Here is a 14,547-nt window from a genome sequence, read left to right as displayed (position 1 = left end):
TAAAAATCGTTCAAAATAGTATTATTCGAAATTATATATAGAATTAAATTACACATTTACAATATGCAGTGACCGACAAAAATAAAAATAACCAAAGATTACTGTCAGAGAAATTCAGGAAAACACTCATCTGAATGTTTCTAACCGCATTATACGTAGACTTACAATTAGTAAAGCAAATTTACACGGCCGGTTCGCGCGTGATAAACGACTTTTGACCAGAACTTAAGAAAAATTCTTTGCAATTTGCTCGGAAGTTCGCAAATATGTCACTGAACTTCTGTGTAAAAAAATTCCATGGACAAATGAAAGCAAATTCAAATTATTTAGACAAAAAAAGCAGATTAGAGTCTGGAGAAAGCACGGAGAGGAACTTCAAGATCATCATATTCGGAAAACTGTGTACAATGAGAAACCTATTTAGTTGAATCAACTAAATCTTTTGGTTGGAAAAATTTTTGTTATGTGAACTAAATTTTTTGTTATATTAACTAAGGAATTTTGTTTGTTCATATCCAACCAAAGAATCCTCGGTTTTCCAACCAAAAAATTTAGTTGATTCAACTAAAATGGGTTCCTCAGTGTAAAATGGAGGGTGCCTGGTGGAGAAAATATTATGGTCTAGGGATGTTTACTATAGACAGGAATAGGAAATCTTGCAAAAATTGATGAAAATATGACGGCAGATATCTACATTGACATATTTTGAAAAGGAGTAGTCTTTTTCTGCTGAGGTTCTAGTTAGAATATAATTGTATTTTCAAGCAAGATACGATTCAAAACACACAATAAAAAAAGTCAAGCTTTTTCTCGTTCCTGCAATATCGGACAGCTCAAACAGTCTCCGTAGTTTCCAGATTTGAATCCGATCGAAAATCTGTGGGAGATCCTGGATAATAAGTGTTGATGCAGAATAACCAATATATACTCTTACTTTAAAGAGCTACAACTAGCATAGGAAAACCTGTAGACTTACAACATTCGTAAAATTTACTTGAAAGTATACCAAGAAGACTCCAAAAAGTTATTGTGGCTAATAAAAATCATATTAAATATTAATTAGACTAATATTATTATATCTTTAAATTGAAATACTATATTATCTTAACTGGCATTTTCATTTTGTCACTTTTAATTACATAATTTTTTACAAATAAACACAGTATATTAAATAAAAAATTAATTTTTTTTATTAAAAACACTTAATTAACAAATAAATTTTTTATTTTAGTCATAAATAAATAATTTTCAACATAGTTTTAAGCAATCCAGTCACATATAGATGAGGCATCTTATTTTTGCCGGTCATTGTAGAACTATGACGATTATTAATTATTTCCATTCTAATATAAATTTTTTAAGAAATATTATTAGTTTTTTGCAAATGTCAATAGAGATTTATATTTACGAAATAATAATAATATTTTGTTAGAAAATTTAAAAAATGTTAATTTACTTTACGTTTGCGATATGTGATTAATAAATGTGAAAGAGATTCTAAAGCGTTGTAATAATCTTGTTTGTGTAATGTGCAACACAATTTCCTGCAAACAATTTGTCCTCACTTTTGTATTTTATTTATATTACATTACATAAATATATATGATAAACATAATGACGAACAAATGACCTAAAAACTTGTTGTATATACGCTTATTAAACAGATATACAAGATTCCGTTGGTAATGAAACAAATTATATTTCCCATTAGAAAGCTATTCAGTAGATAAGTAGACAAATAAAATTAAAATTGCATTGTTACTATTAACGAAATGATAAATATCTTTTTCGAGAAAAACTAAATCAATATTTAAATATATTTCTTACACTCTTATATAATATAATCACCTTATAATACCTGTAAATAAAATAACTTAACCATAAAAAGCTGTTAAAGAACTACTCGGCATTTATATCACACGTTTTTATCATTATTCCTTACATATCGTTTCTGAAATCAAAGAAAAAGGCCTTATTCTTAGAGATCTACTATTCAAAAGTCGTGTTTTATTTTTCAATATTAATAAAAGTTTACGCGAGAAAAAATCAGAAAATTGTTTAAATTAATATGTGGGTTTGAGATACAGCATTGATATCCGTTATCACAAGTACCGCTTAATTAATATAAATCAAAAAGACAAAAGTTGCCTTTCCGGCCTTTCCGGCCTTCGGCTCTATCAATTTGATATGATTGCGTTGCAGGATCCTTCCTGCAAATAGTAATGTATAAAAGTATGCTGTGCAACAAATAATTTTACATTGCAGCGACAGAGAACGTATTTACCACATAGCACAACTAAAATTTATATCAACCTCAGATAGTTTTGCGACAATGAGATGGTTTATCCTTCTGTAAGTAACTTATAATAATCCTTCTTTTTTAATACGGTATCAATAATAAGCAAATCGGATACTTAACTTTTTTTAAAAGGAACTAATTCGCCTTGATTGATTGTAACTCAGGAAAGGTAAAGTCTAAACGATTCATATTTACATGACATTTTTTTCCTGTTTTGAATTCTAGATTTACTTTCTGACAAATACTGAAATTAATTAAGAATTATTCTTTATACATTATATTTATTTTTTGCTTATTATTTTCATATACATTATTACTTCTATACACTGATAAGAGAAATAATTATTTTTTTCAAAAAAAATTTTGTTGATTTAATAAAACCGGAAGATTGTATGTTGCCAAGCAAAATTGTTTTGTTGATTCAACAAAATTTTTCCCTCAGTGTAATACATTATACTTATTTCATTTTGAATCGCACTTTTCAGCGCCTTTATTGGCGTGCTTCTAGTAAAAAATGCCGCACCATCGAACAATCTGGGATATTCTTCACGTTTGGATTGGTTATTTGGCGTAAATAATGAACAAGATGAAAATAAGAAAGAAAATAAGGAAAAAGAAAAGAAAGATGACAAGCCGACTGTATGCCAATCTCAGGAGTGCAGAAAAATAGGTATTTATTAAACGGCAATAGATATATAGCTGTATTTTAATTAACGCCTAATCTGAAAATTTAAATCAATATCTATTTATTGTCTTTTCTTTGTTTCTATCTCTTCTTCCAGCTCGGATAATATCGGAGAGCATGGACAAATCTGCGGATCCGTGCGACGATTTCTATGAATACGCTTGTGGAAAATGGCCAGAACATAATCCTATCCCAAATGGGTTGGAATCCTGGAGTATGTTTAGAAGAGCGCAAATAAATGTCCAGAAACAAATAAAAGGTAAAAGCCAAATCAGCCTGAACTTGTGTGTGTGTGTGTGTGTGTGTAATGATATTAAAAAAATAAAAATTAAATAATATTTTGTAGAAATTCTTGACGAGGGTCCGAAGAAAAACGATCTTTTGGCGGTGAAACTCGCTAAGAAGTGGTATGCGGTGTGTATGGATACAGGTAAGCGCGAAAGGCTCTCGAATCACTAAAACGTTGTGCGAAAATTCTAATATTTATTATTATTATACATAATCGCGTTCTACAATATGATTTCTGATTCACGAAATGCTTCCAGATGCAACTGAGAGGGATGGGCTCGAGCCGCTCGTCTTTACCTTATCGCGGATAGGCGGCTGGCCATTGACAATGGAACAGGACGAATGGAACGAGCAGGAGTACAGCTGGCAAAAAGTGGATGATCAATATGTGCGCTTGACAGGAAGAAATGCTTTTCACGACGTGAGAGTGGCAATCGATTATGGTTTGAACAAGACTCGGAAAGTAGTACATGTACTTATCACGACATAGGGCCGATATCACAGTCCCCGATTAACGTGATCCTCCGATTAAACTCACTCTGCATCTCTTTCTAACTATCCCCCTAGAAAGAGATAAAGAGTGAGTTTAATCAGAGGATCACGTTAATCGGAGACTGTGATATCGGCCTATAAGCTTCTTGTTAAGATTATCATTATGCTTGCAATAACATTACTCAAATCCAAAAGCGTGTTTGCGATGTAATTGGCGTCTCTATAATGTATAGAGTATATTATCGAGTATTATCGAGCGCTTATATTCTACGTTGCTCTTTGCATTATATGTGGACGTAAATTTATATTCAAAACATTCGTCTTAATTTTTTACTATCAATTTTTCTTTAGTTTAAGTACTTGTTGCTAGATCAATATTCCGGATCTACCTACGGGTTCAAATAGACTTTGGAGTAAAACCGACAGCGAAGAGAAAGAAGACGAACGCGACGAGAATGTCAGCGACGAGCAGAAAGATAGCCAAGAACGTGGAAGCAAAGAAAAAAACGATGACAAGAGTGGTAATAATAAAAACGGTGAAAATGGAGATGATAATAACGATAACGATGAAAGTGTTAACAACAATGACAATAAAGATAATGATAATAATGACGAAGAAAATGACGATATCGATACAAACGAACAGAATGACGATGATAATGCGAAGAAAAAGACTGGCAAGTTAGCGAAAAACAAAAAATTAAAACATAGTAGAAAGATAAAGACTAATACCCACTCCAAAAACAACCATCATAAGACGAAAAAAGAAGAGATAAAAAAACGGGCAATACCGACAAATATTCGCGAGAAATTACGCGTATGGAAGACCGAAAAAAATCACGTAAAGCAAGAACGTATAAAAAGACCGAAAGAAACTTTAGAGGCGACAACATCGCAGGATAACACAAAAGAAATGATCGACGAAGATAACGATCTGAAAAAATACGCTAATTACATCTCGAAAGTAGCTCGCGCTATAGCTAAAACAAGAGGCGTCGAAGTCTCAGAGGAACATATGGATAAAGATATCCAAGACATGATCGAATTTCAACTGAAACTAGTCGAGGTAAGTGCAATCTACTTTACAGGCAATGAAAAGAGAAGAGTGTATAATAGCCTGAATAATAATATATTTTAGATTACTGCAGGAGCAGATATTATAAGATACAGAGATGTTGAGAGTATGACGCTCAATAATTTTCAGAAATGGTATGATAAAAAGAAACCTAAAACTCCCAACAGCGCAGTAAGTAGCGTTCCTTAATTGACAAATTTAATTTGTTAAATTATATCTCCCTGAATAACTAAGCTTGATTAACGCAACACAGATTAACTGGGTGTACAAAATTGGGGAATTATTTGATGAGGCCCACGTGCAAATAGGTGATGATTTAACTGTAGGAATTAGTCAACAAAATTACTTCAAGGATCTTGTTGCTTTGCTGGATAAGACATCAAGTCGAACGATCGGTAAATTTTAAAAGAAATACATCGATAATAAGGAAATATCGTCGATGAACGTGCTCACGCGAGATATGTTTCAGTAAACTATATACATTGGAACTTCTTAAGCAGAATAATAAAAACTACCACAAGTGAAATGAGAAAATTATACTATGCATGGGAAGGAAGAGAGGAGAATGATGATAAAGCGGTTCTCGGAATTTCCTTGAGGTGTGATACAAGCTTTTACATCTTTGGAAATTGTTTCATACATGATTATCAGAGTAACCATTTGCTCTTCAAGTCGGTAGAAATATAATTCGTTTTTAGTACATTCTATTTTTATGTCACATTATTTATTCTTAATATAATCTTAACGCGTAAATCAAAATTGAGTTTGTTTTAAATTATACTGATAAATTATAAATCGTATTCATAGATCGCACAAATGCACACGCGAAGTAGCCGAGATGAGTGTCATTCTGGCGTACGAATATGTCAGGAACCATTTCTCAGATGAAATCACGGCAACTGTAAATACTTTATCTTGATTACTGAAAGTTTTATTTTATCTGACGTTTATAACAATACCTATTCTGACTATGGGTCTGTTTTATATAGCTAAACTGGTTGTACTAGTTCAGAGTTTATCTTTTTCCTTCTAATGTGAAGTAAAAAAGTTAAACTCTGAACTATTGCAGCAGCCAGTTCAGCAATAAAAAATAGACCACCATATATTTATTCAATCATATCATTTATTCCTACTGCAGGCATCGGACATGGTGGACGATATACAAAAAGAAGTCGAGTATCAAATTAAAGAATCAAATTGGATGGATGAGAATACTAAGGATTTTGTTTTAGCAAAATTAGTAAATCTAGACAAATTTATCGGATATCCAGATTGGTTTAAGAATAACACTAAGGTTAAACAATATTTTCAAGGAGTAAGTTTCTCAAAATGTATTAATTACCACTACATAGTGACTGTTTTACTTAATTATTCTGTTCTGTTAAAGCTCGTTACCGGCAAATCGTATTACGAGAATATACTCAGCTATGATAGATATAGCAAGTGGAAAAGCCTTCGAGAATTATTAGAAGATGACGAAGGTACTGATGACACGTAAGATAACGCATTTGTATTTGTTCCAGTGTAATTACAGCTTTATTCTTTAATTTGCAAAGCAAATTCATATAATAAATTCCGTGTTACAGAATGATGATAAACCCCACAACGGTAGATGCTTATTTCTCCCCGGGTGCTAATTCCATAGGTTCATAATATTTCTTTTTAGTGGAATTAAATCTATAATATAATTTACAACTATATTCACGTTTATTGACATTAATCTCTTTTTCGATTATAGCTATCTCGGCAGCGGATTTCCAGAGCCCATTATTTGCTTATGGTCGACCACAGTAAGTGAACAATTTCGAACAATTAAAATTATTAACGTGACTATAACGATAAGTACAAATAAGCTTACATAATTTCTAAAAATTTTATAATTCTTAATAAAATTTTGTCTAATTACTTACTCTTTATTCCAGAGTTATTAATTATGGTATTATTGGAATGATCATGGGTCACGAAGTTAATCACGGATTTGATAATAGAGGTAACGTTATGAAGTAATATTTGCTATTAGATGGTTTACTTTATTAAATACTTTATTAAATTGTAATGCTTTATTGTTGCAACAATATAATAATATCCATCAGCTTATTTTAAAATGCATCTCAAAAGCTTTTTGAAAATATTTTAAAAAGTATGACAAGAACAACAAAGAATACTTAATATTAAATAATTTTTAGGACACTTATATGATAAAAACGGAAATGCTGTGGAATGGTTATCCGCAATGGCCGAAGCATATGGCAAGAGGGCAGAATGTTTTGTCGAGCAATTTAATAATTATTCCATTGACAAGACATCGAATTACACAATAGAGGTGCGTTATCTATTCTACATTTAATTACTGTTTAATTTACACTACCGTTATTTTTCGACGTACATTTTAAAAATAATTGATCATACTTATTCAAAATTGTCAACAATTGCAGAACTATGGCAATCAGACTGCAGGAGAGAATATCGCGGATACAATGGGATTAGAGGCAGCGTTTAAAGCATATCAAAGGAGACAAAGAGAATGCGGGAAACCGGATACTGTATTGCCAGGTCTTGAGGATCTCACTAACGATCAACTTTTCTTCTTATCCTTTGCTAACGTAAGTATCGTGAATTCAGTTGCTAAATTCAAAGCTGTAATAATTAAATTTAAAGAATAATTATGTGCGTCAATATATGTATGTATAAAATTGAGGTAACGCTTGCAGTTGTGCTGCGAAGCTGCAAAAATGAATAGTACTATAAATAAAGCTAAGCGTGACCCACATAGCCCCGGACGGTTGAGAATTATAGGAAGCGTTTCAAATTCACAAGACTTCGCCGAAGCTTACAATTGCCCGATCGGCAGTGCAATGAATCCCTCAAAGAAATGCCATATCTGGAAGTGAATAACTTATACGTTTATTATAAATTAAACTTGCCAATGTTTGACGAAAATATAAAATAAATGACAAAAGTTGTATATCTATACGTATCGATGAATATTATAATAAGGCATATAATGTAAAGACATTTACATTTACTCGTACATTTTTTTCCGTTACAGGTTTGAAGTGCTCATCATAATTTTATCATGTGAAAATAACAATCAATTATATTTTTGTGCTTTAATTATATTTAAGTAATAACATGTATAGTTATGGTGCGAAGCGTTAATTGATTCAAGTGAGTTAACAGAACTCTACAAGAACAATAATATAGCATTTGGTAACTGGAAGTTATAGGTTCTGCATCGAATTTAGATCACTTTAATACAACTTGCCGAATAATTACCCGATTGGTTCAATGAATCTCGAAAAGAAGTGCAATATTTGAAAATGACTTAACAGAATCTTGCGAAGCAATTTTATAGAAATATCTTGCAGAAGTTATTTATCTAAATCAATGAATAAAACAACGCATCGAAATGCAAATCTATGATCATTTCTTATAATAATTCTCTAACTGCTAAATATTATATCCGGTCCAATTTGCGTGTGATTATCTAATTCATTGAAGATAAAACAGCAAATATTAAGAATATAAACCAAAATCCGATATTGCATCAGGATTAGTTCTTAGTAATATATTGATTGTGCTAGAATTTAATCGTCTAAAGCGTGATCAGACGGAACAAAATATATACATTTTTTATATTATATCAATTTTCAAAAACTAGCTTCACCCATTTTTGTTCTCATGTACACTATTATATTTTTGTTATTATCTTAATGAGTTTATTATATCTACTCATTAGTAATGTTTCTTTATTTCGTTTAGTTCGTTGATATTCAATTGAGTACGGTGCATATGGTTAATTAAATAATATTGAAATTATCCGAAATAACATTAATTGGAATTATATAGAATTAAATTATAGGGGGAATATGCCACACTTGAGAAAAATATGCTTTTTTTCTTATTTCTCTTTCTTTTTGGGGTATCTTTGCATACCGGTCTTCTTTTTCCTTCTTTTATCTGTTATTTATACATGGTTTTAATGAAATATTTTGATTCTTTACTATTAAAAAGAAAGAAATACAAAAGTGTTGCAAAATGGCATATTACCCCCATGCGATTTATGTAAGACAAAAATTTTGGATTAAAATTCTATTAAAGGTTACTTAAAATTTATTTATTAAAGAATACAATAATTTATCATCTATGTATATCTCTTCAACATAGAGATTGATAAAAAAAACGGTAAGTACACGTATGTAAATTTAAAATTATTTGATCTCCAATATACAGTGACGTGTACGTATCTCGTAGATTTGTTTGGCTGCGCTTATGCATAAAAAGTCGGTGGACAGAGAAGGTTACAGACGCTATCAATTTTGCCATTAAATTTTGTTCGCCAAAGTTTGCCAGACGACTCCAAGCATCACCTTAATAAAACAAAAATAAAAAAGTTAGTTTAAAAAAAATAGACCTGCCTGTATGATATAAGAGAAAGTCATCAAAGTGTCTCGAGCAACGCTCTGTCCTTGTCTAGTCTTTTTGATCGGCCTGTTGTGAGCTAGACAAGAAGAAAAGAGGAACTTGGGACTTCTGTCTTATATCGCTCGCCTACCGTGGATTTCTATAGCACTCCATTCCAGGGGATCGATCATGTATCTTTTCCTCTAGGACGGAACATGAAAAGTAAAAAGTTTATCTCTTTCTATTCAACACTAATAGAAAGAGATAGTTAAATGAAACTTTTCACTTTTCACGTTTCCGCTCTAGGGAAAAAGTTACATGATCGCTACCCAGTTTGCATATATTTCAGTAGGTTTCAACCGAAAATTTAGTAAATCTATTGGTTGAACCAACAGTCATGATGCATAAATATAGCTAGACGCGATTATCTGACATCAAACGTGACTAACTTCAGGTAGGGATCCTCTAGGGATCCCTCAGGTAGGGATTCCTAACTTCAGGTAGAAGACATTAGTTTGTTTTAGCTGAACTTTTTACAAAGTTCATCTTTTCTCTTTTTCTCTCCAACATGAAAAGAAAAAGGAGAAAGATGAACCGTGCAAGAAATACAGCTAAAACGAACAGATTATTGACGCCGAGTGTACATACGTACATACAGTTTTACTACATTTCGACCATTGAAATCGTAGATACTCTAGTGAATTTCCTCACTTTTGTAATTTCTATCTCTTTTCAAGATACACGATCGATAGGTCCATATATTTCGTGGGAGTCGAGTATACATAAAATATATAAACGTGGACTCATACAGAAGTGTGCATGCACTCACCGACCACGTGTCCCAACATTCTTTCTCTCTCGTGATTTTTTCATTTTGGACGGAAAAATCAAATCTACTTTGCTGATAAACAGTAAGTAATAAATTGGCACAAATTATAAGTTTTTTAAATTAAGATTTCAGTCAATTTTGGGTCAAATTTCCAGTAATATTTTCTAGTCTCTGTATTCCTTTGTTTGACTTACAATTAATCACTACAATCTGCATCAAAAACTGAAATAAAATAAGATACATTAAATAAAGTAAAAAATACATTTTAAAAAATCTGAGTCACTTTCAATAAAATAAGCGTAAGTGTAGTGAACGTGAGCAATATAAATCTTACAATTTTTTTCTTTAGTGCTCGCGATATATCTCAGATTTACAAGGAAACATTTCTCTATTAAACAAAATTTTTTACAATTGTTTTTTCTTTAAAATATTAATTTATTTAATAATAATATATACTATATATTGCTTCTAAATTACTTCAAGTGAAGAGTCTAGCGCAGATTCAGCAGGAGAAGCAAGAGCGCGTCGCTAAGGTAAAGAAAAGAGAACGATTAGAAAAAGCCGGCCAGAAGGAATCTGCGAGTATGCTCCAGAACGCCGGTATATGGGGTACATCATCACAGTGTTTGAATTGGGCTAATTCGAGCGCATCAAGCAGCCAAGGGTGGTCCATAAATTCCGGTACTACTGGTTTCTGCGATTCTACAGCTGTTAAGTTGTCCACCACCACAAAACAGCCGGCTAAACAAGCTACAATTACAAAACCTGTATCTAGCCAGCAACAGCAGCAGCAACAACAGCAAAATAGTAATAATAAAGCGTCCAAAAATAAGAATAAGAAAGAAGAGGAACTAGTGAAGAAATTGCTTGAACAGAACACTGCCAAGACCGACGAATTCACGCAATGGTGTAGTAAAACATTGAGCAGTATACAGGCGTCTGTGGACATCCCTACGTTCGTTACATTCTTGCGAGACCTCGAAACACCGTATGAAGTTAGAGAGTACGTTCGCGTTTACGTTGGGGATACCAAGCAGAGCATGGAATTCGCCAAGCAATTCCTCGAAAAACAAAGCAAACTGCGATCAGCGCAACGTCCTCAGGTACAAGCTGATGACTTGTGCAAGCCAGCTAATAACCCAGCACCCGCTATTAATCCAAATGCACCTGCAGAATTCCAAGAGGTTAAGGGAAAATCCAAGAAACCAAAGAAGGGAAAGATGTTCAAAGTGGATAACAGGATCCTTGACTTCAGTGTAACTGCTGCTCCCGATCGTATTAACGTAGGTGATCGTGATTATGGCGAAGGCTTAACGAACAAGCGAGCGAACGAGAGAACGAGAGAGCGAGTAAGTAATAGACGAAAATTGGGGAAATAAGGATAGGAGAAGGAGAGGAGAATGAAAGGAGAAAGAGAAGAGAAAGAAAGGAGAAAGGAGAAGAGAGGAGAGGAAACCAAGAGGTCAAAGAGGACTAAGGAGGACGAGGCAGCGAAAAGAAGGGAAGAGGATCTATATAATGGACGCGTGACAGGATGGAGGAAATCCGAGGAGTACTGAGCAAGGAAAGCAGAAGAAGATGGCCAGAGAGATGCAGAATGGAAGAGGGAAGGAAGGGAAATAAGTTGTGAGGTCGCTCAATGGCCAGGCTGGGAAATAATTGTAAATTAATTATACAGGGTTGGGTACGTACGTCCCTACAAAACGCTCTTTTAGACCTCTTGGGATAATAAAGTACCATTTTGAATTGAATATACTATGTGTAATAATATACATATATACCATATATATTTTTAAAATTATTTTTTAAATTTTTTTTAAAAACACAAAACACGTGCTTGCGATATTTTATATTTGCAAAGAACCATTTCATTATTAGGAAAAAAATTTTTTAATTATTTTTAAAATTTTAATTATATTAATAATAATACATATCTTAATTATTCATAATAATATATATGTTGTTAAAATTTGATTTTTTTGCAAACGCAAGCACACTATTACCTAACCTAAATACTCAGGTAACACATACACGTTTCCGAAACGTTTTATAACCGATTTCTAGAAACGTTTCTCATGAGTAAAAATGTCCATTCAAAAAACGTTCGATGGAACGAAACCCTTTAGCTACAAAATGAGGGGTTAGTCATTCATTCTTTATCGACATTCGCCGAGTTATTGCGAAAAAACGAAAATTTTGGTTCCCCCGAAAAATAAAATTTTCGCGGTTTTTTGCATTTATCTCGTTTCGATTAATAGATAGCACTTTTTCGCTCCTGAGAAAGTTGTAGAGCTTGAAAAAACGAAGAAAATGAGCGGTAACTCGTTCCGATTCGTCAATCATCTGATACATGTTTAGTTTTCAAAACAGCGAGATAACCTTTATCCCCCCTTTAATATCAAATTCTCCGAGGCAAGACGAAGACCCTATAAGAACATGCAATGATATGATCGAAATGAATTATATTGGTAAGTAATGCTTTAATTGGTAAATAAGGTATTATTAAAGAAGATAGGTTTTTTTTAGAAGAGAATATAATTATATTTTCTATTTTAAAGATATCGAGTTTCATGAAGCTGTAGGTATATCCAATCAGAGTTTCTATATACGAAATATACAATCCTGGAAACGTAATTCTGTCTCGAGGTCCTAATAACGAATAGATTAAGTTGTGGAATGAATGGTCTCAGATTGTCTCGACATCAAGATTATTTTCTCCACCCTTATCACACCCGTGTAACTTTAAAACCAAAATGCTTAGACTATTATTGAAAAATAGCTGTTTTCAGCTATCAAAAACAGCTAACACAAAGCTAGATGCTGTAATGCTTATTGGTACATCAGAACTGATTCTTTCTAGAAATCCTTACGAGGATTTAACTGATCTGTTAAGGAAAATTAACTGCATGTACTCTCAAAACCATGAGGATATTCATAATTTAACAGCAGATTTAAAAAATGCACATATGGATATAGTTCATCTGCAAAGGAATTTTCCTGAATATTGCATTATTTGTAAAAGGTATTGTCGTCAACATTAGGTAATATTCAAATCCTTTTATGCTGTTGATAATAAATATAAAATTGTTCCAATATTATTTGCAGCTACATATAAAAAGAACTTCTTATAACAATAATTTGAGGCCCCAAGATGTATCTCAGGAAGTGATCCCTGATTATGTGCGACCTTATGGAGAGAAAAACTCGCGTCATATTTTATTAGAAAGTCATTCAAATGATGCAAAGCATATGAAACTCTCTTCGGATGAATCCAAGGAGCTATCACGTTGCAGTATACAGTATATCTGAGTTTCCTGTAAAGTATTCTAAAAAGTCTACGTACTTCTCGTAATAATATTTATTGCAATGTTATCTCGTGTATTAAAGTTTTATATTTTGATTTTGCAGGATGAAATAATGTTAAAAATATTTGAAAACTTAGATTTGATGACGTTATGCCGCATGAATAAAGTAAATAGGCGCTTTAACGATTTAATACGGGACTCTAGCCTCTATACACGTTTAAACATTCAACAGGGATGTCCCAGGGAGATGCGCTATTTATTTTGTTACCTTACATCTAGATGTAAATATTTGCAACAGTTGGAGCTTAAAGCAAGCACCTTTAATGTTACGGATTTTGTAAACTTTCTTGATAATTGCGGCAGGAGTCTAACGCACTTAAGATTAAATGACTGTCGTACTGTTGACAATCGGGCCTTACTTGAAATTTCAGAGATATACAAAAATTTGAAAGGTATGTGTAAACAGGATGTCTTATTTTAAATGACCAACCTTAATTAAATATCTCTTGAACAATACATTTTAAAGAAAAATGTTGTAGAAAAAAGTTGTTGGGTTCAAAAGAAACCTATAGAAAATCTTATTAGATTTTAGGTTCGGGTCCCATGTTGAGCCCAGTACGGCCCAAATCCAATTTTTTAAATAGAGACCCTTATTTTTATTGTATCATTTTTTTCCACTCATTAAATTGAATAACTTTTGTTTGGAGATATTCAAGGAAAACTTGGTTATTTTTTCAATATTTAGCTTACATTATCTCGATAATTGTTTGTCGGAGGGAAAAGTGGTACAGGACTTTTGACTCGATTTAGTCTCAAAAATATGCTGTTGCAATAGTATCCCAATTTTTTTAAATATTTGTATGTATCTACATGAAAGCACCAAGGAGATGTATACTTACAAATATTTAAAAGAATTGGGACACTATTGCAACAGCATATTCTTGAGACCAAATCAAGTCAAAAAGTTCTGTATCACTTTTTTCCTCTGACAAACAATTATTGAAATATCGTAAGCTAAATATTAAAAAAGTCACCAAGTTTTCCTTGAATATCTCAAAAAATTTAAAAAACAAATAAAAGCTGTTTCAGATAAAAGTTGTTCAAATTAATTAGTAGAAAAAAAATAATAGAATAGAAATAAAAGTTTCTATTGGAAAAAATTGACTTGGG

At 32.3% G+C, this 14,547-nt stretch overlaps 2 protein-coding genes across 3 annotated transcripts; both read left to right on the top strand.

Annotated features, from left to right (window-relative positions):
• The first annotated feature begins 2,207 nt into the window (after window positions 1–2,207).
• Window positions 2,208–7,810, top strand: LOC139815549 (membrane metallo-endopeptidase-like 1). 2 transcript variants are annotated; one of them, XM_071782527.1, is made up of 18 exons: window positions 2,208–2,352; window positions 2,785–2,969; window positions 3,082–3,243; window positions 3,331–3,414; window positions 3,530–3,744; window positions 4,135–4,830; window positions 4,903–5,010; window positions 5,093–5,234; window positions 5,309–5,438; window positions 5,647–5,740; window positions 5,978–6,154; window positions 6,227–6,333; window positions 6,426–6,484; window positions 6,578–6,629; window positions 6,762–6,829; window positions 7,026–7,162; window positions 7,275–7,442; window positions 7,551–7,810. In XM_071782527.1, the coding sequence occupies exons 1-18, from the start codon at window positions 2,333–2,335 to the stop codon at window positions 7,728–7,730; spliced, it is 2,784 nt and encodes a 927-aa protein (XP_071638628.1). In that variant the 5' UTR covers window positions 2,208–2,332; the 3' UTR covers window positions 7,731–7,810. The 2 variants fall into 2 exon arrangements, with proteins under 2 accessions (XP_071638628.1, XP_071638629.1); XM_071782528.1 differs by having other exon boundaries at window positions 2,230–2,352; window positions 2,808–2,969.
• A 1,716-nt stretch (window positions 7,811–9,526) lies between these two features.
• LOC139816140 (uncharacterized) lies at window positions 9,527–11,795 on the top strand. The gene is made up of 2 exons (XM_071783504.1): window positions 9,527–10,154; window positions 10,556–11,795. Exons 1-2 carry the CDS (start codon window positions 9,812–9,814, stop codon window positions 11,449–11,451), a joined length of 1,239 nt encoding a protein of 412 aa, XP_071639605.1. The 5' UTR covers window positions 9,527–9,811; the 3' UTR covers window positions 11,452–11,795.
• The last annotated feature ends 2,752 nt before the right edge of the window (window positions 11,796–14,547 follow it).

Source organism: Temnothorax longispinosus, chromosome 7 (genome assembly GCF_030848805.1).
Source record: "Temnothorax longispinosus isolate EJ_2023e chromosome 7, Tlon_JGU_v1, whole genome shotgun sequence".
Lineage (NCBI taxonomy): Eukaryota > Metazoa > Arthropoda > Insecta > Hymenoptera > Formicidae > Temnothorax > Temnothorax longispinosus.
Note: the sequence above shows the minus strand (reverse complement) of the source record. Positions and strands in the feature narration are given on the sequence as shown.